Source organism: Lampris incognitus, chromosome 13, assembly GCF_029633865.1.
Source record: "Lampris incognitus isolate fLamInc1 chromosome 13, fLamInc1.hap2, whole genome shotgun sequence".
Taxonomy (NCBI): domain Eukaryota; kingdom Metazoa; phylum Chordata; class Actinopteri; order Lampriformes; family Lampridae; genus Lampris; species Lampris incognitus.
Genome location: NC_079223.1, coordinates 35,682,361 through 35,704,045, shown reverse-complemented (window position 1 = coordinate 35,704,045; position 21,685 = coordinate 35,682,361). Strand labels below are relative to the sequence as shown.

General features: G+C 41.4%; 2 protein-coding genes across 3 annotated transcripts in view; both read left to right on the top strand.

Moving 5' to 3' along the window:
- myofl (myoferlin like) overlaps positions 1-13,512 on the top strand; it is a 29,624-nt gene extending 16,112 nt beyond the window's left edge. The window contains exons 27-54 of the mRNA XM_056292160.1: positions 356-470; positions 1,595-1,697; positions 1,859-1,998; positions 2,126-2,290; positions 2,647-2,734; positions 4,133-4,210; positions 4,388-4,569; positions 4,719-4,877; positions 5,073-5,174; positions 5,451-5,612; positions 5,736-5,901; positions 6,017-6,087; positions 6,184-6,198; positions 6,293-6,391; positions 6,536-6,664; positions 7,775-7,930; positions 8,065-8,156; positions 8,314-8,484; positions 9,225-9,373; positions 9,636-9,775; positions 9,900-9,988; positions 10,081-10,176; positions 10,369-10,510; positions 12,135-12,234; positions 12,332-12,525; positions 12,605-12,714; positions 12,858-13,005; positions 13,201-13,512. Coding sequence (XP_056148135.1) covers positions 356-470; positions 1,595-1,697; positions 1,859-1,998; positions 2,126-2,290; positions 2,647-2,734; positions 4,133-4,210; positions 4,388-4,569; positions 4,719-4,877; positions 5,073-5,174; positions 5,451-5,612; positions 5,736-5,901; positions 6,017-6,087; positions 6,184-6,198; positions 6,293-6,391; positions 6,536-6,664; positions 7,775-7,930; positions 8,065-8,156; positions 8,314-8,484; positions 9,225-9,373; positions 9,636-9,775; positions 9,900-9,988; positions 10,081-10,176; positions 10,369-10,510; positions 12,135-12,234; positions 12,332-12,525; positions 12,605-12,714; positions 12,858-13,005; positions 13,201-13,239 — 3,400 coding nt within the window. The 3' untranslated portion in view covers positions 13,240-13,512. The remainder of the gene's footprint in view (positions 1-355; positions 471-1,594; positions 1,698-1,858; positions 1,999-2,125; positions 2,291-2,646; positions 2,735-4,132; positions 4,211-4,387; positions 4,570-4,718; positions 4,878-5,072; positions 5,175-5,450; positions 5,613-5,735; positions 5,902-6,016; positions 6,088-6,183; positions 6,199-6,292; positions 6,392-6,535; positions 6,665-7,774; positions 7,931-8,064; positions 8,157-8,313; positions 8,485-9,224; positions 9,374-9,635; positions 9,776-9,899; positions 9,989-10,080; positions 10,177-10,368; positions 10,511-12,134; positions 12,235-12,331; positions 12,526-12,604; positions 12,715-12,857; positions 13,006-13,200) is intronic.
- A 457-nt stretch (positions 13,513-13,969) lies between these two features.
- The window catches only part of parga (poly (ADP-ribose) glycohydrolase a), a 51,365-nt gene continuing 43,649 nt past the window's right edge, over positions 13,970-21,685 (top strand). Inside the window, exons 1-8 of one of the 2 annotated variants that reach the window (XM_056291657.1) lie at positions 13,970-14,374; positions 14,588-14,685; positions 14,867-14,946; positions 15,184-15,816; positions 15,991-16,123; positions 16,922-17,044; positions 17,169-17,249; positions 17,628-17,702. In XM_056291657.1, coding sequence (XP_056147632.1) covers positions 14,906-14,946; positions 15,184-15,816; positions 15,991-16,123; positions 16,922-17,044; positions 17,169-17,249; positions 17,628-17,702 — 1,086 coding nt within the window. In that variant the 5' untranslated portion in view covers positions 13,970-14,374; positions 14,588-14,685; positions 14,867-14,905. The remainder of the gene's footprint in view (positions 14,375-14,587; positions 14,686-14,866; positions 14,947-15,183; positions 15,817-15,990; positions 16,124-16,921; positions 17,045-17,168; positions 17,250-17,627; positions 17,703-21,685) is intronic. The other variant, XM_056291658.1, reaches the window with a different exon arrangement.

Below are 21,685 nucleotides of genomic sequence, written 5' to 3'. Positions count from 1 at the left end.
AGTACAAACCTCCTGTTGTGGTAATACATATAGTGTTGTTATATATTTGGAATATACTACCTCAGGTTAGCAGAAATCATAATAATCGAAAAAAAACAAAGCCATATCAAGAGCACAGTCAAAGGACATTAATCTAAAACTTTGGCGATCCTCTGAGTTTAGGTTGAGGTCTCCTTCACTCACCAACAGGGCTCCCTCTTCTATGATGTTTATATTCTCCCACCACAGCTCATGTAAATACTCCTAGTTCTGTAAAAGCTTCTTCCTGTACCGTTCCAGTCTGTTTACTGCTGTTCCACATAGCTGCCCCCTGAGTCACAAAAGGGCTCCCTGACCCACGTCTGTGTTTCCACAGCCTGCTGACAGAAGCCGATGCGGGCCACACAGAGTTTACAGATGAGGTTTTTCAGAACGAGACACGATTTCCCGGTGGCGAGTGGAAGCCTGCCTCTGAGCCCTATACGGATGTGGTAAGACGTAGAGGATTTTGGTGTGTTCAGAGCTGATAAACTCCCTTTCATCTCCCTCCAAATACCACAGCCGCAACCCCTCCACAACCCGTATTTCACTATATGAAATATGTCGATGTAGATAACAAGACTAAAGCTTTTCCATTTGAAAGTTGGCTGTTATCAGCATTAGCACGGAGGCTGGGGGGCTCCAGCCTCCTCTAGTGGTGGGTGTGCCCCCCCCCCCAGTAGTGACAGGTGGCTGTGTAACATCTTAGACCCAACAGTATGCCTAACTTTTCCTAATGTACAAATGCAAAAAGAAAAACAAAAAAAAACCCCATACCTTTATTTTAAACATTGGGCTAGGGCTGCGTGGAAAGTACATTTTTAATAATAAAGTGAATAAACACTCCATTCCAAATCTGCTACACACGCACCTTACAAACAAGACAATGACCGTAATACTGTAGTGACCAGGGGAGGCGGTCGCTTTGATTGTCGGCGGTTCTCTGCTGGGGGAGCGCAATGGCTGATGGGACAGTTAATGTTAGATTTTAAATTGTGTTTTAATGATGTGATGTTCATGTTGTGGTTATTCTTGAATTGTTGTTTTGTGGGTTTGACTCGAACTAAGTAGGAGACCACCATGACTGGGACTGATGTCGCCACTTGCGACATGGGGGGGCAGGGGGGACTCGTTACGTTGTTGTCAGTTCTGGTCCGTGTGAATAAAAGAGTGCTCGGGGGAGTCATGCAGTGTATGGGGGCACGGGAGTTGCGATTAAAAAGAGATCCCTGCCTCTCAACTCATTCTTCCACACCGGCTCGCCACAATACTTTTCATTTTAGTTTGCAGCCCCCCTACTTAAAACATCTTCCCGTGCACTTGGTTATCAGATTCCTCTGTACAGCTTTGCATTCAGGACAATTGGGATTTTTTTACTGGGCCAAAACACAAACAAACAAATGTCTTTTTACAACTTTGCATGTAGTTTCCTATGCAAACAGGTATAATTCTTCCTCTGTGGCACTGCTGTACTGGGTATTTTACAGTATTATGGATATAGCTTTAGTCACAGCATTGTCAATGTAGATTTGATGTGTTACATGTAAAACTGACTGACATTGCCTGTGTTGTACAGAATGGTGAAAAGGCTCCAAGCCCAGGAGAGTTTGATTGTCATCCCGGATGGACCTGTGAGGATGACTGGAGCTTTGACATTAACAGGGCAGTAGATGAGAAAGGTAGAGAACATCCACCTGAAAAAAGTGGAATCAGAATCTTATCTATATATTGCTCATATATGAATTTTATAATATTTAGTTTACTATCTTGTTGATTCAAAGAAAGCATATCTGCTTGTGTCCATATGTGTGTTGTGTGTTTACACATCTTCTGGAGCTAGGCTGGGAGTATGGCGTCACCATTCCCCCCGATGATAAACCCAAATCCTGGGTGGCAGCAGAGAAGATGTATCATGTCCATCGCAGGAAGAGACTCATCAGACGAAGAAGGAAGACATCTGATTCCATGGCTGTCACTGAGGTGTTTGTGTGGGGAGGATGAGTAGCAGAAGGAGGAGAAGAGATTTAGGAGGTGCAAGATGTAGATGATAATTCGAGGGGGTTGGGGTTACTTACTCTTTCTTCTCTTGTCCGTCTGTCTTTCATAGAGGCGGGACCCAGGAGAAGGTTGGGAATACTCCTCCTTGATTGGCTGGAAGTTCCACAGGAAGGAGCGCTCTTCTGACACCTTTCGACGTCGTCGTTGGAGAAGAAAGATGGCTCCATCAGACCGCATGGGGGCCTCTGCCATTTTCAGACTGGAGGGGGCTTTGGTGGGTAGCATTTGTCTACAAACAATACGGGTCTAGCTGGCCAGATTTTGTTTTGTGTCTTTCGTCCTCTGTGTATTCTAATTTGAATTGTAAATGCCCCACTGAGGCTATTGCCACGGCATCTGAGTTGGGCTATGTGATCTGAGTCATATCCTTTCATTCTTCTACATCTGGCCATTCCTGTCAGGTGGTTTTAACTGGCAAAAACATTCAGCCAGTTTACTTTTGTTGTGCAAGATAGACGTGTCTTCTTTGTCCAGCGTTTAATCAGCTAGGTTCATCATCATTTTTGTATAGGCTCAAGTGTTTGCTCAAATGTGTTATTTTAAGATGTTTTCCCTTTTTTCTGTTAAAAGGGTGTTGATGTGGATGAGAAGACCAGTAAAACGGATGCAGCCAAATTGTTTGGTGCCAACACCCCCACTGTTTCCTGCCACTTTAACCGTAAGAAGTTATGCTGAATCCACTCTCAGCCACTGACACTGATTAAAGATCCTGTGCTGACCCATTGAATGGTACTTCCTATTTGACTGGCCCAAACGAGATAACTAACTACCATACCAGTGGAAAATATTCATAAATAAGTTGACTTTTATAATTATCAGCTTATCTGCTATCCTGTCATTATGGGTGCCAGATTTATTTATTTATTTTTGTCATGGGGTACCTACAACGTTACTGGAGGAAAAACAACCAAATTGCAGAAATACCCCATTTGACCTGTTAGGTCTGTAACATAGCAGTGTCAATCCAAACATCCACCAAACTCATATCACCTTACAAGAATGGATATAGGATCATATTGTGAATATTGTGATGAGAGTAAAAGTAATCAGAATGTTTTTACCTAGAAATCTCTTTAACATCAACAACATGCAGCACAACATGAAACAGCTCTTTGAGTGCTAAAATGGGCACAACCTGATGAAATAGTAAAGTAGGCCTAATGAAAAGATGAATACCACTTGTTTTTCAAAGAATGAAATTAAAGAACAAAAAACCCCAACTCCGGGTGGCATGGTGGCGCAGTGGTTAGCGCGGTCGCCTCACAGCAAGAAGGTCCTGGGTTCGAGCCACGGGGTTGTCCAACCTTGGGGGTCGTCCCGGGTCATCCTCTGTGTGGAGTTTGCATGTTCTCTCCGTGTCTGCATGGGTTTCCTCCGGGTGCTCCAGTTTCCTCCCACAGTACAAAGACATGTAGGTCAGATGAATCGGCCATACTAAATTGTCCCTAGGTGTGTGTGTGTGTGTGTGTGTGTGTGTGTGTGTGTGTGTGTGTGTGTGTGTGTGTGTGTGTGTGTGTGTGTGTGTGTGTGTGTGTGTGTGTGTGTGTGTGTGTGTGTGTGTGGGCGGGCCCTGTGATGGTCTGGTGGCCCATCCAGTGTGTCTCCCCGCCTGTCGCCCAATGACTGCTGGGATAGACTCTATCATCCCCGTGATCCTGAGTAAGGTTAAGCAGTTTGGATAATGAATGAATGAATGAAACTCCAATCAACATAGACAATGAAATAGTCTGGTACATTACACAAATGTGTCCATTTTCTTTGCAGTCGGCTAAATGTTGTTTACATGCTTGCCTGTGAGCTCCCTGATATTAAGTTTATTTTGTTTGTTTGGTTTTTTTTCGATGATATGAACGTAATGGTCACAGATAAACACAGCCCTCATTCTCAGATTTAGCTCATTTTATTGGTAACATTGCACACCATGTTCTTGCAAACCAAGTTGAACAACCTGCTTAATGTCTTTGGCTTGTAGGTGCCATAGCTTAAACCTGTAATATAAGAAATGTTACATGTGGTGATGTGCTTTGATATACTGATAAATATAGTTACCTTTTAGAGTCGTGCATGTACCATCTGAGAGTGTACGTCTATCAAGCGAGGAATCTTTGTGCCATGGACAAGGACAGCTTCTCAGGTATCAGCAAAGCATAAAATATGGTTTAGTACAAGTACATTTAAGTTTGAGGACACTCACAGTCAACAACGATATTAAAAACTGTAAAAACGTAATTTATAATTTACAGAAGTGACAACCACATTGAAAGTAACTTCATTAAGATCACACTTTTTAGCATGTCCTTGTTTTCTCCAGATCCCTATGCCCATGTGTCATTCCTACATGTCAGCAAAACTACAGAAGTCATAACTGCTACACTGAACCCCACATGGGACCAGACTCTCCTTTTTGACAACATCGAAATCTACGGAGACCCCCAGACGATTGCCCACAACCCCCCTGATGTAGTCCTAGAGCTGTATGACTGCGATCAAGTTGTATGTACAGTATATTTAATCAGCCATGTTTTCAATTGCATCTGAGAGGTTTCTGTTGCAAGCTGTGGTTTGTAGTTCACGGCAGATATTGTTGTACTTTGGTCAATCTTTTTGTGTGCGAGTGTCTGTTGCTTTGGTTTGTGCAACAGGGTAAAGATGAGCCCCTCGGTCGCTGTACATGCCCCCCACTAGTGAAGCTGAACCCCAGTGTAGCTGTCACCCCCAAGCTTCTGTGGTTCCCAATCACCAAGAAGGGCCGCAGTGCTGGAGAGATGCTGGTGGGTGCTGAGCTCCTACTGAAGGAAAAGGTAGGGAAAAGACTGGGCCCGACGAATGAATAACATACACACTCTTTGTTGGTAAAGTGGCACATATTGTTTAACTTATGAATGAAAGATAAACATTAACATAAAGATCTGTGGGCTAAAACAAAGCCTCAGGCTGTGCCTGAAAATGAAATTAAGATCTCAAGCTTAGCACAGATGCTGACGTTCTGCTTCCAGATGAACGAGGGAAACCTTCCCCTGGTCCCGCCCAGACGGGGGGAGTCGCTCTACATGGTTCCCCAGGGAATCAGACCTGTGGTGCAGCTCACAGCCATTGAGGTATGCAAAACCAGTTATCAGCAGTAGCCTGCCAGCTCCTATAAATGCCTTTCACACAAACTACATGATCAAACAAGACTTTCCCAACCCCAGAGATTTCTGCTGAGGTTGCAAAAGGACGTTTTTGGTGTTTCAAATCAGCACCATTTTGTCCTCTTATTACTTTTCTCTCCCTATGACCTATCATCCCACAGCACTGATCTCTTTCTCTTTTCTTTTCCTTTTCCTTATCTTCTGATATTTTATGCACGTTTTAATGTGTGTGTTTGGGTATAGATCTTGACCTGGGGTTTGAGGAACATGAAGCCCTACCAGCTGGCCACAGTTTCTTCCCCCAGTTTGATAGTGGAATGTGGCGGTGAGATTGTTCAGACTGCTGTCGTCAAGAACTTCAAAAAGAATCCCAACTTCCCCGGGTCTGTGCTTCTTCTTAAAGTGGTATGGCCCCCAGCTGTAGTTGAAATCAAAACCTCTAGGGGTCATGTTGTAACACCTTTCACTATTATACATCTAGTTGTTCCACATTTTCCTGCACAGTTTGTTGTTTTTTTCTTCCCCTAGCTACTGCCCAAAGAGGAGATGTACACCCCTCCCATAGTGCTAAAGGTGATAGACCACCGACCCTTTGGTAGGAAACCCATAGTGGGACAGTGCACCATCAACTCACTAGAGAAGTATCGCTGTGACCCATATCGCATCAACAGTGATGTAGTCATGTCGGCTAAAGGTATAGTACGTCCTTGAGTAGTACATGTGTTGATACACCCACATGTGTGGACACATAAACACATTGGATACATACAATACTCATCCTAATTTTCTCCCTATTGTGGAATCTTTAGTGGCAATGATAACAGCTACCCAGGGAGATGTTGTCATAGACATTCAGGAGAGACACATTCTGAATACTGAGGTAAACAGTCACATCAACAGTGTAAACCAGTCTTTGTCTCATTTTCAACCCCTTGTTCTAAAACTAAATATTCTGTGTTTTCTCTCCACAATGCAGTTGCATGCAGAAAAGGTGAAATGTCTTTTTTTATGTCCACTGATAATTACCGTCCTAAAATATAATAACGTTGATAAATTAAAGTAAAATATCTCTTTATCTTTTACAGGAAGACGAAGCAGTAGACTGGTGGAGCAAGTTCTATGCTTCCACTGGGGAACAGGAGAAGTGTGGACCTTACCTGAAGAAAGGATATGATACATTACAGGTGAGGCTGTGTCATCAGAGTTCTCCAAAAACATGGTAACAACTTGAGGCAAAACTGTTCCAAATGCTCTGTGTCAACATAAATTCCTCTGTATCTATCTGTGTGTTTCTGTGCCTTTGTATGCATGTATGTACATTTTCTCAGGTGTATGACTGCGATCTTGAGGAAGTTCCTGAGTTCCAGGGGCTGTCTGATTTCTGCAGCACCTTCAAGTTGCAGCGAGGGAAGACTGAGGATGAGGAGGATGATCCCTCAGTGGTGGGAGAGTTCAAGGTGATGCCGCCAATCTTTTTAGGAATTGAAGTACAGCATTACGCCCCGATATCATGATGTGGGCAGCAGCTGCCAGGCTCCTGCTACTGTGCCTAGAATTTGTCTGCCCTCTGGTGGTGTTTTTTCAAAACTTCAATCTCCATTCGACACCATGGGATTCAAATTCAAGTAACTGCAATAAAAATGGCTATATGTTATTGATGACTATATGTATATATATATATATATATATATATATATATATATATATATATATATATATATATATATAAAACTATATATTGATGACTATAAATTAATTAAATTAAGGAATATGTTAATATAGTTAAGTACATACTGGCACTAATGTTATATATAAAAAGGAGATCTAATTCACTGTACTTGGTCATTGAAATGACTATGAATTTTATTTGACATATATGTACGTAGGTATGTATATATACTATGTATGTAGGACAGCATAGTGGTGCAGTGGTTAGTGTGGTTGCCTCACAGCAAGAACGTCCTGGGTTCGAGCCCTGGGGTAGTCCAACCTTGGGGGTCATCCCGAGTTGTCCTCTGTGTGGAGTTTGCATGTTCTCCCTGTGTCTGCATGGGTTTCATCCGGGTGCTCCGGTTTCCTCCCACAGTCCAAAGACATGTAGGTCAGGTGAATCAGCCATACTAAATTGTCCCTAGGTGTGAATGTGTGTGTGTATGTGTGTGTTGGCCCTGTGATGGACTGGCAACCTGTCCAGTATGTCTCCCTGCCTGCCCCCCAATGACTGCTGGGATAAGCTCCAGCATCCCTGTGACCCTGAGAGCAGGATAAGCAGTTTGGCTGTATGGATGGATCTAATTCAGTGCCAGGAATTACAGAAATTACAGGAATTAAAGACATTAAAAAAAAACCATGAGAGTGCGGACCGCAGTTCACATCACTGTACACTGACTATACATTGGCAGTATCTGAATGAATGTATGATGAGCATTGTTTATGGGAGCTTGGAATAATCAGCAGAGTTCCCATGTAACTTTAAAGTAGAAATAATGCAATGTTTTCTCCTCAAGTTCTGTTCAACAATGTTATGTATAACTATTGTCTTAAATCTTGACCCTCTTATGTCACAGGGGTCATTCAAGGTTTACCCTCTGTCAGATGACCCAGGGGTCCCCCCGCCGCCTCGACAGTTCAGAGAACTGCCCGAGAGTGGGCCTCAGGAGTGCTTGGTCAGAATTTATGTGGTACGCTGTATTGACCTGCAGCCCAAGGATAACAACGGCATGGTAAGTCCACCAGCTAAGCAATGAGCAAACCTGATCCTATGACTCAGCCTTCATGAGTTTTATCATGGTACTTAAAAAAATTTACCAAGATGGCTAAGATTCTTTTTTTTTATCTTTCTCTGTTCCTATTTCAGTGTGATCCATACATTAAGATTTCTTTGGGGAGGAAAACAGTAGACGACAGGGATAACTACAAAGCAAACACCCTTAATCCAGAGTTTGGGAGGTGAGACAACGATAGGTACACACCATAAAAGGTCTTGATTGACTGTTAAGATTTGTATTCTTCAGTCTCAGATATAATATCTAAGTCTCTTCACAGAGTTTATACAGTAAATAAAGCCCAACAAAAAGTATTTCACAGTGTTTTCTTTTTCCTCCAGGATGTTTGAGATGTCCTGTTTCTTGCCTCATGACAAGGATCTTAAGATTGCTGTGTATGACTATGACTTACTCAGTCGAGATGAAAAAGTGGGTGAGACAGTCATTGACTTGGAGAACAGGCTGCTCTCTCGCTTCAACTCCTACTGTGGCCTTCCACAGTCTTATTGCATGTGAGTAAATTTCCAACATTTTTTATGTGCATGTGCATAATCTCTTTGACTACAGGTACAAGGCTTTAATGCATATGAAACTATGTTCCATAAGCATGACTACACATTGACAAATATTATGTGGAAATTCAACCAAAGGTTGCGAATTTTATTTTATTTTAATTCAGTTCAATTCAATTCAGTTGAACTACATTTTACTGATGTAGTTGATGCATTACAAGAAATAGTTCTAAAAGGGTGACTCTTTAGAAAAGATTTAAAACAAAATAGTTAATAGGCTGTTATGTGCTAGTTTGGTATGCATGCTCCAAAATGCAGAGGCCCTGAATGCAAACCCATGCTCACCCACAGATATGAGCCTTGACTTTGGAAGAACAAGGAGGGACTGGTTTGAGGATCTCAGGCTATAGACTGAATCATAGAGGGTTAAAAGAGCTGCCATACTGTCAGGCACCAGACCCTTTTTTGCCATTTATAGTCTCCATTCCATTCCATTATCCAAACAGCTTATCCTGCTCAGGGTCGCAGGGACGCTGGAGCCTATCCCAGCAGTCATTGGGCAGAAGGCGGGGAGACACCCTGGACAGGCTGCCAGTCCATCACAGCCATTTATAGTCTCTTACAGTCAATTCTTTAGACCAATAAAACCACACTTGGATAATGTATGCAGTATGACTTGTTTTCTGTTTTGAAGGAAAAATTGCTACTAGAAGATTTCAGAATCTCATTTTTCCCTCCAGCTCTGGGATCAACCAGTGGAGGGACCAACTGAAGCCTTTACAGATCCTCCAGAACCTGGCAAGGCTGAGGGGCATCCCTCCTCCACGCATACAGGAAGATGGCAGTTCACTGTCATTTGCTGGAAAACAACACAGCCTATTAGACATTGGTAATGTCATACTCTAATCATTATTTTGATCTTATTAGGTTGCTATTTAAGACTTAAAATGGTTACCTACATTAACTGTGTTTTGGATGGATGGATGTTGATCTAAATTCTTTATGTCTGTGTTTCTTAACATTTCAAAATTTGCTTTGATATACATGTGCAAGGGATCTATGACTATAAAATGTAGTGTGAGGGGTTTCCTTATATGCTATACCCTCTTGTCCTCATCCTTTTGGCATCTGATGTGCTGTGGTCTGTGCAGAGACAGACAAAGTTATCCACCAGCATCTGGGCCCTGCCAGAGAAAGACTTGCTCTGCATGTCCTCAGAGACCAGGGCTTGGCACCAGAGCATGTGGAGACCAGGAATTTGTACAGCAGCTATCAACCAACACTATCCCAGGTTAAACACAAAAAGCTTAATTGTATGAACAGAGTTAGCAGAAGTGGTAGATTTACACACTAATGTACAGCTCCATGCAAGTAATGTGTGACATTGGGTTGTGGTTGGGCTTTTGCTGTTGTAGGGACGTATTCAGATGTGGGTGGATATCTTCCCTAAGAACCTGGGCTTGCCAGGACCTCCATGTGATATCACACCACGCAAAGCCAAGCAGTAGGGAGCCAATGATACATTATTAGATATTCAATATTAAAAAATGAATATAATGTGTCAGAGAATAATTTTTGATGTTTTACTTTAAACAGGTACTGCTTGCGGGCCATTATTTGGAACACCACTGACGTCATACTGGATGAAACAAGCATTACTGGAGAAAACATGAGTGACATCTACGTCAAAGGGTTCACAACTTACCCTAATAATACTTAATTTTTACAAACTGAATACAAACCTCTTATTTTCCTTGATTGCAATCTAATTCTGTTGTCTTTTTGTGGATGCTGTGTTATACTCCGGTTTTACATCTGTTCACCTATTCTACTCATTTACATATAGCTATATCGAATAAGTCGTCATTATTTCACATCTCCCAGATGGATGCCAGGAATGGAGGATGACAAGCAGAAGACTGATGTCCACTATAGATCCCTTGATGGTGACGGAAATTTCAACTGGAGGTTCATCTTTGGGTTTGACTACCTGCCCACTGAGCAACTCTGTCTTGTCTCTAGGAAAGTGAGTGGAATCACACAGTAATTATTTTCATCACTGATGACCAAATGGGGATGGCACAGTGGCGCAGTGGTTAGCAGGGTCACCTCAAAGCAACAAGGTTCTGGGTTCGAGCCCTGGGGTAGTCCAACCTTGGGGGTCGTCCCGGGTCGTCCTCTGTGTGGAGTTTGCATGTTCTCCTCGTGTCTGTGTGGGTTTCCTCCAGGTGCTCCGGTTTCCTCCCACAGTCCAAAGACATGTAAGTCAGGTGAATCGGCCATACTAGATTGCCCCTAGGTATGAATGTGTGTGTGTGTGTGTGTGTGTGTGTGTGTGTGTGTGTGTGTGTGTGTGTGTGTGTGTGTGTGTGTGTGTGTGTGTGTGTGTGTGTATGTGTATGTCGGCCCTGTGTGATGGCCTGGCAGCCTGTCCAGGGTGTCTCCCCGCCTGCTGCCCAGTGACTGCTGGAATAGGCTCCAGCATCCCACCAACACCTGAGAGCAGGATAAGCGGTTAAGATAATGGATGGATGGATTATTATTATTATCATTATTATTATCTACATTAGTTCTTAGGACTGACACGATTCAGGGCTGCTGTCTTAGTCCCTCCCCTATTGTACAGTCTGTTTACACACGACTGTGTTGCCAAATATGACAACAGTGTCATTAAATTCGCAGATGACACTGCAGTGATTGGATTAATATGCGACAGTAATGAGAGGGCCTATAGGAGGGAAGTGGAAGATTTAACCATATGGTGCCATGATAACAACCTCTCTGTAAATGTCAGTAAGACAAAATAAATCATTGTTGATTTTAGAAAGATGAGAGGAAATCACATTCCTATTTCCATCAATGGGTCATCTGTTGAAATTGTGGACAGTTTTAGATTTCTCGGTTTATACATCACAGACACCCCCACATGATCTCTCAACACCAACTTGAAGAAGACACAGCAGAAACTTATTTTCTGAGGCGTTTCAAGAGTTTTGGTATGAGTACCAAAACTGTTATGAACTTTTATTGCAGTGCCATGAAGAGTGTCTTGACAGGCTGTATACATCACTGTGATTTGGCAACCTGACTGCCCAGGACTGCAGACTGCTTCAGGATTGTAAAAGCAGCAGCAGAAATCATTGGCATGGAACTACCACAACTTCATAATATTTATAAAACTCACTGCAAAAGGAAAGCCCAAAACTTCATTAAGGACACCAGTCACTCCACTCATGTTGTTCTCTCGCCTTCCATCTAAAAGACGTTAGCGGAGCATCAAATCACACAGTGCCCATCTCAGTAATAGTTTCTTTCCACAGGTAATCAGGTTGCTGAACAGCTGAAACACCCATATGCACCTTACATTTTTGTGTTATTGTGCACTGTATATTGTGTATATAATGTATGAATTCATTGTGTACATAGTCTATGTAGGTCTGTAGTGTTTTATTTTTTTGGAGGATGGTGTGTCCTTGTGTCCTTTGTCCTTGAGTCCCTTGTGTTAAGGCAGAGAGAGCCAGAGCACGAGAATTTCATTGTATTCTAATACACTTGACAATAAAGTTGTACTTGAACTTGAACACTGCAGAATGGTGCAGTGACAAAATATGATGATCAACATAGGACTTGATTTCTTCTTGTTTTTCCAGGAACACTTTTGGAATTTGGACAAAACTGAATTCAGGATACCCCCTAAGTTAATCATCCAGATATGGGACAATGACAAATTTTCCCTTGATGACTATTTAGGTGAGATGAGACTGCTCTAAAACCCATTGTACTGAATGAGGCAGAAAAATTGTATAATTATTAAAAATATTGTCTATCTGTCTCTGACCTGACACAGGCACACTGGAGCTGGACCTGCTCCATTTGATTCCTCCTGCCAAGACCCCAGAAAAGTGCAGCCTGAAAATGTTACCAGGAATGTCTGGCTCATCTGTCTCAAAAAGACCAGTGCCCAACTCCATTTTCTCCCAGAAGTCTGTACGAGGCTGGTGGCCATGTATGATTGAGCAGGATGGGAAACATGTGCTTGGTGTAAGTGTACAATACTATCTTCAGTTGAGTAGTTTTCTTTTTTGTCTTCATTTATTGACAGTGATTCAATATTTTACAGGGGAAAGTGGAAATGACATTGGAAATTGTGGAAGAAAAGGAGATGGAGGAGAGACCTGCTGGAAAAGGCAGAGATGAGCCCAACATGAATCCCAAACTGGATCCACCTAAGTAAGAGGATGTGTCTCCTGAAAGCAATGAGTTACATGAATGTAGTATTTGAAAGTATAATTAAGTGAGCTTGAATTTTTTTGTATTATTTTGCACGTGTATGCAAATATATCACTGTCACTTGTGTTTGTTTCCTTTAACAGTCGCCCTGATACGTCCTTCTTCTGGTTCACAAGCCCATGCAAAACCATGAAATTCATAGTGTGGCGCAGATTCAAATGGATCTTCATAGGCGTTATTGTCCTTATCCTTGTGTTGCTGTTCCTCGGGATCCTGCTCTACTCTCTTCCTGTAGGATCATTTATTATATTGCTATTCCCTGATTCACATTTTACTTCATACTTTGTGACTACCAGTTTTAATTCTTTTGCATTATCGCCCGTAAACCAATTTGTGCAAAGTATGCAAAAAATGTAGCTCTACTTTGATCACAAGAGCAGTTTTAACTTCATTCAATAACTGTTAAATTCATTCTTGTATCCCCAGAACTACATCTCAATGAAGATTGTGAAGCCATTTTCTTAAGGACCATTGCAGAGAAACCATCTACCTACCTGCTCACTATACACTGTCTCCCTGGAAATATACAACTGTATTCATCTGACCTTACACTCTAGAGCACAATGAGACTATTCAGTTCCCCCTTACATAATTAGTAGTTTATGAATGTTTGCACTCTGTAATGCTTGCACTTTATCATATTACATCCTGTACCAAACATCTTTTCTGAGCTCAGAAACATTCCAATGCCAATATTTTTGCTAATGTCAATGATATTTTAATAAAATTTTTATATTCAAATTATTATTATTATTATTGACTGTTCTGCCCTTGAATAGCAATATAGTGTAGCTAAAATAGCTTCGGAAGTTCTATGGCAGCTGTTATTTCTGGTTTCTTTCTATTCATTTACATACACACTTGTTCACTTGTTCATTTGGTCAGCAGCTTTTTTTTAGAACAAACTAAAACACTGTCGTGACAAAATTAAGAAAAAAAATCCCTCTCAGCGCTATAACGTCTTTATCTTCCCCAAGAGCTGATAGACATCGTTGTAGTATTTCACTAGTACATCCCACCGGAAAGACAGACCAATCGTCTGAGTGTCTGGAGACTTTGCACGACAGTAAACTCCTTTACGGCTACGTTGCTAGGATACGGAGATTATATCCCGCCTACCTTCCCGAAGAAAATGTTTTGATTGGTCTCAATTTCCTTGCCGTCAAATTGTTACCTCTGATCCGAAATGGAAACAATACGAGGCGAGCGACGACATCAAGAATAGTCACTTGTCCAAATAATGCAGTTGAATTAATATTTGATAAAAATATAAGAAATTAAATTCAGCTGTTTTAATTAATTGGGGTTTGTAATTCGTATCCGCCTCTTCAATGGACAGAGCACTGTTTGTTTTATCGGTTTGAATTAGTGTTAATGCTATCTGTGGGCACCTAGCGTAAAGCTAGCTAGCCAACAACGCCGAGGTAGCTAAACTACGTTGAGATTTGCGGCCAATCAGATCTTTACCACGGCTCACCAATTTACCTTATGCAAATTACACATTTTTGGACAGTTTATTATTTGCAAATGTGTCATCTAATAACCGAAGCAGTTGCAGCAAATGCCACTCACAGTCGACATAACTCTTGAAGCAGTGAAGGTAATGTCAGCGTTATTAGAAACGATTGTCCGTCAAGATTTTTTAGCTAATAACTGATATTAGCTGTGTAGTTAGAACATTCCCGGTGCATTCTGAAAAGCTCGCTTTTTATTGTGTATATGATGAAATCGTGCTTACGTGTTCTAAATGGCTGTACTACCAAGTGCTGAGGCAAGGGTAGAGAATGAAATTAAAAATACATTTATTTGACAGCTCTGTAATCACAACCCACCAGAGCCCCGTCCCTCCGTCGGACATGTAGAAGTGAGCAGGCTCAGGCAAGTTCAATAACATCTGGCTTTCCCTTCAAGGTTTGTAGCATCTACCTGAACTCGCCGTTTTTGCTTTGTTTTCCAAATCTGATACAGCCACACTCTAGCATCTTAACTCCAGTGGGGAAAAGGCAATTTATCAAGCATTAAATGAACGGTTAAGCTTCTAGTGAGTTTTCAAAAACTGCTCTAGACTTGCAATATATCCTTCCCTTTGCAGGATTTGTTGATTTGTTTGATCTGCCTTGATCTGTCAAAGATGGAAGAAGATAGAAGAAAGATGGAAGATGCTCAGATGAGGTGTTATCATCAGATGGGACTTTGTGTATCTAAGTTTATTGTGCACCTTTTGATTCATATTTGTGTATGTGCATCAGCAGTTTTAGGTTTTTTTAAGGATTAATGGAACTACTGACATTATTTATCTTACTGACAAATCCAAGTGTAAGCCTTAATAGGCTTATTTAAAAAAAATAAGATGCAGCTTTAGCTTGCCATAAACACCCTGTGACAACTTGTTCTCTTGGTCTTCCATAGCGCTGTGACTGCTGAAGTCAAGCCAGAAGGTGCCAAGAATGATATGCTAAGAGCAAACCTTACAGAAGGAACAGATGACTTGTTTGATCGACCCAAAACAGTTGAAAAGCCAAATGATTGCATTGTAATGGAGAACACTGAAAATAACCGGGCACCTCAGAACACCATAGACTGTCTGAGTGCAGATGTACAGGACAAGTCTGGCTTCGCTGGCAGAAACATGAAAGCTCAAATTCATTGTTCCAATGGACAGAAACTGAAGCGGCCCAACTCACCTGATCCCCATCCCGTCAAAACAACCTGTGCAGCTTCACACTCTTCCAGTCGCATGCTCATCCTTGTTCCTGGCAGTAGCCCTAATAAAGCTGTGGGTACCCCAAGTGATGTGGAGATGCTGAGTCCGGACAGCCCTGTTGATAAATTCCTGCCGGTCAACTATGTGGAAAGGGTTCAAGATGACTCCACAATGATTTCAGCTATGGATTCCCAGCGGTTTGCAAAGCATTCTGATTTTGGAAATGTGGCCAAAGACAAGTCAGCAACCATGGTAACAGAGGATGGTGGGAAATCCAAGTGCTGTGGATCACCTGGTACAAGTGCTAGTGGCGGCCATGTAGGGACTACAGTAGTGAGGTATCTTTTAAGCTAGTGCACACCATTCCGTACCATATTAATTGCAAACATTATATTTTTCATAAGGCTAGCTAAAGTTGGCTAAGCTTGTGGTGTGTAATCCCCAGTTCCACCATGTTCACCATGCCCATCCGTTCTGGTCTGATGCGCTGATTAAGTTTTGTCTTTTCCTAGTGTTCAATTCTTATTGGATGACATGGACAGAAGGTGGTTGGGGACGTCCATTGATGAACTGAATAGAATGCCCCATTGTGCTCCTCCTCTTACTCGTCTGAAGTCAGTGCATAATCACACTGTCACAGTCAGGGTAGGTTCACCTACCATTTATTAAAATCTTTAGTACATGTCATAAAATGTAGGTTGTTCCTGTCAGAAAAAAAGTCACAATGTTAGAGAGAAAGATGAATTTTGTGTTTTCATCAAAAGAATAAAGAAATGGGGGATTAGTAAAAGAGAGCGAATGTGGGGTATGTGATGGTCAGTGTCCCTGTCTGTTTAAATGTAGACAGAAAATAAGGAAAAAGAAAACTCAGCTGGAAAGAGTGAAGTCCTCTTCCAACCCCTTAGGGTCTCATGTCAGTAGAGCTACTATTAACCATTTTCCTTCACTACCAGTCCCACAGGAACACTCAGTGCTGCAACACCCTTTCACATTTCACTTTAGCTCTGCTCTCCCAATCTAATCTTACATTGCGGAAATAGATATTTGATACTGAGTAACTAATATAAGATGGTTATGTCTGGAAATGAAAAAGCACATCTATTTTTGATTGTAAAGTCAGCTTCCAAAGGTGAAACAAGCTAGTATACAAATTATTGGTTTGACATTTAAAAACAAAAAAGCAATTGATGTCTGTGCGTTTACAGCTTCCCCTTCAGTAATGGGTACATGTGAAATTTCATTACATTTCAAATAAAAAGAGCATGCCATATGTAATGTAGTATGTACCCAGATAGATCGCCCAGGGGTTATTAAAAGACAGCTATCGCAACATATGATATGTAAGTAGGCAAAGAGAAGCAAGTCTAAGTAACCCCAGTTCTGTAATCGAGGGAACTTTAACAGTCCCCCTCATTTTTCTTTGCCATCGTCTCCCTATTACAGACAGACCTCCTAAGGGAGGGAGAGCTCCCTGTCCCATACCCTACCAAGTTCAAGGATGCCTGGGATGACATATCTGTAAAGATGCCCTGCTCTGAGAAGAACCTCTTTCCCATAGAGAGTGAGGTATTCTAGACAATTAAATGGTTGAGATAAGCTCATCTGTTTTGTCAGTGGAAACACCTATTCATCCATGCTGACAGCTGGGATTACTGATGAATTTTCAAGCTAACAATTCTTGTGTTCGCAGGATGGAGGTGGTGTCCAGAGTCGATGGGAACTGATCCGCACAGCTTTGGAAGGAGAGTTAAAAAGTTCTCTGGATGTGACAGTAAGACAACTGAGCTGGATTAAATTAGGCTGAGCTTGGCTTGGTCTAACGATAAAGCAAGATCATATTAAACCATCACTAATTCATGAAAGTATGTCCTTGTTATGGGAGTTCATCTTCTCTTTGTGCATTCTTTTTGCTGGTCAGTAAAGGAGACCAGAAAAATTAGATATCAAAAATGGATTCCATAAATAACCACAAGATGGCAGTGTTTTCAGCAACTATGCAAAACCTGGTTTTAGTATGACGGTGTCCCAATTCCTTATTTAATTATTTAGTTGTTTTCATCAAGACTTTAAATAATTACCTGAAATGTGATCTTGTTACTAACAAAAATACCTTGCTTTGAATAAAAAAAATTGTATACTCCACATACAGGATGCAATACTGAGATACAACACTGCCCATGCAAAGAAATGGGACTTCACTGCCCTGAACCTTCTTTGCACAGAGGTAAGTGGATTTCCCTAGAATCACCGGTTAAATTTTGTCACCAAATTCTTCCTCAGTACCTGAATTATAAAGTATGCCAATTAAAAGTCTTTATCCTAATAAATTACTTGCAAATTTGACAAAGCAAAATTGACAAAGAAAATTTTGTCAGCTGATGAATTACTTCAAAATGTGTATTCAAAAAAGGTCGAAACGACTGCTTCAATAATTAGTGTTTCAAGAAAAACGTTAAACCCAATATAACAGAAATCAAAATTTTCTAGTGAACACGACCCACCAACCTACAGTATTAAACAGTGATCATTTTGTAGATGGCAAAAAGTTGTATATTAATTCGTAATTTATTTTGAAAAACAATTTTCATATTAGATTGTCATTTCCACAGAGTAAGTTTAAAGGTTAAGAAGAACCCAAACCTATTTTAACAGTCTCTATGTAAGATTTATTAACATTTAATAGCGGCTAATAAGTCAATAACATTATAGTGTTCAAAATACTGTCTAAAATAGCAAACTCATTTTTGACAGCTTGACTTTTAGTTGAGATGAGAGACCACATTTTGTACACTATTGGTAAATTTAATTGACTTATGTTACCCCATTTAGGAATCCAGATTTGTCAGTCAACCAAAGGGTCATGTCACTCAGATATTATTTTGGCCGTACGGTGTCTTGAGGTGGGCCACTGTATTGACACACCTCTTTTCCATGCATTGAGGGAGATGTCTGGCATAAATCCTCTAATTGAAAAACCTGAGCCAAGCTATTGTAATACTCCTTTTTATTTGGCTCTGAATAGGCTTTCATCTGTCTTTCTTGAGAAGTGAGAAACAAAAAACATCTTCTGATTAAACAGCAGCCATTGGTGCACAGCATAAATGGTGACTGTTTGTCCCTCTGAGCTTTCCTTTGTAGATGTTGGATCGGCTTGTTCACCTCACCATGACTAACTCTGCCTCCAGTCATTCAATGAGGAGCTAAGCTAATCCTAATGAGAAGCTAAGCTAATGCTAATATAGCGTTGTTACTGCAAGGGAGCATGCTCCTTGCTGTTTTGCCTGCAAGCCTATTAGCGTGAATCCTCACGTTCTGGTACCTGTGTGCCTCATAGGAGTCTATGTGTAGGATCCACTTAGGCGCAGAGCACGGCAGCAGCAGCTGTTGCAGAAGAACCAGGGGAATACCTTTCTCTTTTTCTGTCTTTCTTGCTCATTTTGTCTCTGTTTAATGCTCACTCTCTTGATTTCAATCAGATGACAGAAGTTAGAGAAAGTTCTGTTTTGCTCCCTAAGGGATGTATGTTTACTTTTCAGTTAGCATTTTGAGATATATGTTATTACAAGTTCTAGATACAGGACAATTTTACTATTATTACTATTACTGTTGTTTGTATTATGCAGCATTTATAATTTCTCTTAATCTTTAACCATTTTATTTTCCTTTAATGGGGTATAATAAAAGTATGCCTTCCATTTCTTTGTAGCGGCTAATACCTGGAAACATAGAAATTCCAAATCCTTTTACTCCAGTGACATGAATACCTTGGACTATTACCTTCATATGTAGACTTGTCTTTTGGTCCTGTAAGTGGAAAGCACCACACCCAGGGAATGGATTGCAAATCAATATCCTGTGGAAACCCAATTAAGTGAATTGTATTTAGTTATAGCATAGGGATTCTTATAAGATCTTCTCAGGGTAAGTTCATGGGCAGGTTAGAGCCATTTGGAACAAGATAATTCTTCTAATGGAGCTCTTACAGTCCAGTGGACATGCCTGATGCTAATTATAGTCTGCTCACAGATTTGTAGACAAACCTTTATTTCTTTTTATTAATTCTGCAACCAAATTCAGGCATCGTTTTTTTTTTCTCCTCCTCTGAAATAATCTCAGAGCAAGAAGGCGAGCTCAGTAGATCAATAACTGTTTGAGCCATTGTACAGTTGAATGCAATTTAATTAAATGGGGCTGTTAAATAGAAAAGGATGCTTAGTAAGGCCATCAGAAAAATGCATCCCCCTCCAGTAGAGCTTACTCTGTTGCATCAGCGACTTCAAATGTCCACTCATGGCTTTAAGCAATGTATTTTGCCTCGCTCCTGTTTCCCTCACCGGTTAAGCATTTTGGTAGGTAAAACTGATGCTGACAGGACGGAGAGGTCAAGGTTTGAATACCAAAGGTCAAATTGCAACCCAAACTTTTACATTATTTGAGTTGGAGGGAAAAGTGGGACATTTTTTACTTTTCTTAATTTGGATCATAAGATTAATATTTGACTAAAGTCAGTCACTAACTCATTCTGGGATGTCCATCCATCCATTATCTGAATCGCTTACCCTGCTCTCAGGGTTGCAGGGATGCTGGAGCCTGTCCCAGCAGTCATTGGGCGGCAGGCAGGGAGACACCCTGGACTGGCTGCCAGGTCATCACAGCCCCCCCCCCACACACACATACACACACACATCACACATACACAATCATAACTAGGGACAATTTAGTGTGGCCGATTTGCCTGACTTACATGTCTTTGGACTGTGGAAGGAAACCGGAGCCCCCAGAGGAAACCCACGCAGACACAGGGAGAAAATGCAAACTCTCGCCATAACCGGTCACAGCCAGAGCGTCTACGGGGTAAGGCATTCATTAGGCCACCCTTACCCGAGGTATAGTGGGTGTAGATCGGTGTAGTGTTCGGGGGCTCGTTGTTCTCCAGCGACCCCTCTGGCCCACCTGGGCGCCTGCAGCCAAGCAACTGAAAGCATTCTCCGTACACCTCCTTCGCGGCCTGAAGGTAATGCAATCCATGCGAGGCTTCAGCGTGTAAAATAGCGAGAGCAGCCGACATGAGTTTAAAGGAAGCTGGTGTAATGACTATCTCCTTCCTGTGGAAACGTGAGCCAGGGGAGTTATTCGACAAGAGTTCCGGCCATATGCCATTGGGTTAATCGGGTGGGATAAGGGGGGAAACTAGAAATAAATATATTAATAATAAAAAATGCAAACTCCACACAGAGGACGACCTGGGATGACCCACCAAGATCGGACTACCCAAGGGCTCAAACCTAGAACCTTCTTGCTGTGAGACGACCGTGCTAACCACTGTGCCGCCCCATTTTGGGATGTGATACAGAAAAATTGTTGCAAAAATCCAGTCACCCATTTTATCCAGTTTTTAAAAGGACTACATAGAGAATCACAAGTTGTTGATTAGCCAGACATTTAATGCAGTTAATTTAAAGAATATGCAACCCAGTATTAACCTAAAATCATTTAGGTTTACCATAAATCATCTCACTGGGTCATACTAATCACCCCAAACAAACCAAAACATCCCAAAAGTACCCAAAACAACACAGTACAGATGCCCAAAACATACCTGTGCAGATACCCAAAAGTACCCAAAACATACCCGTGCAGATACACAAAAGTACCCAAAACATACCCGTACAGATACCCAGAACATCCAAAAAGTACCCAAAACATGCCAGTACTAGAGGCTGAGTGAGTACATAAGTTGTATAACTTGAGTACACCTTTCCTGAGCTGTGGGGTGGACTTCATGCAGGAGGTGTCTTGCATCAATTAAAAGAATATGCAGCTATGATGGGGTTGGCACAAAGCAAAGCATAAAATTAATGATATGATATTAAGATAACATTTGGTCTTACCATACCAATGATGAAGTATGGATGATACTGATGATATTTTAACGTTATTGTTATATTCTACAGTAGCCAAAGATAGAAAGTTCAGCCAATAAGTGTTTTTATTGGGTTTAGATAGTGGCTTGATTAATCCTTTTCTGCTGCCATCGCTATCCTTCCTCTTGTTCACCAAACTGAGTGTGTGAGAACTGGAAATTGAGTGTACATGCCACGCGAGATCTAGCATCACTCGATTAACGAATACTTGACGTTAAATTGGAAACTCGAGAGTTGATGCAACTGCTCGAGTACGCAAATCCTTGAGTGCTCCTTGAGTACA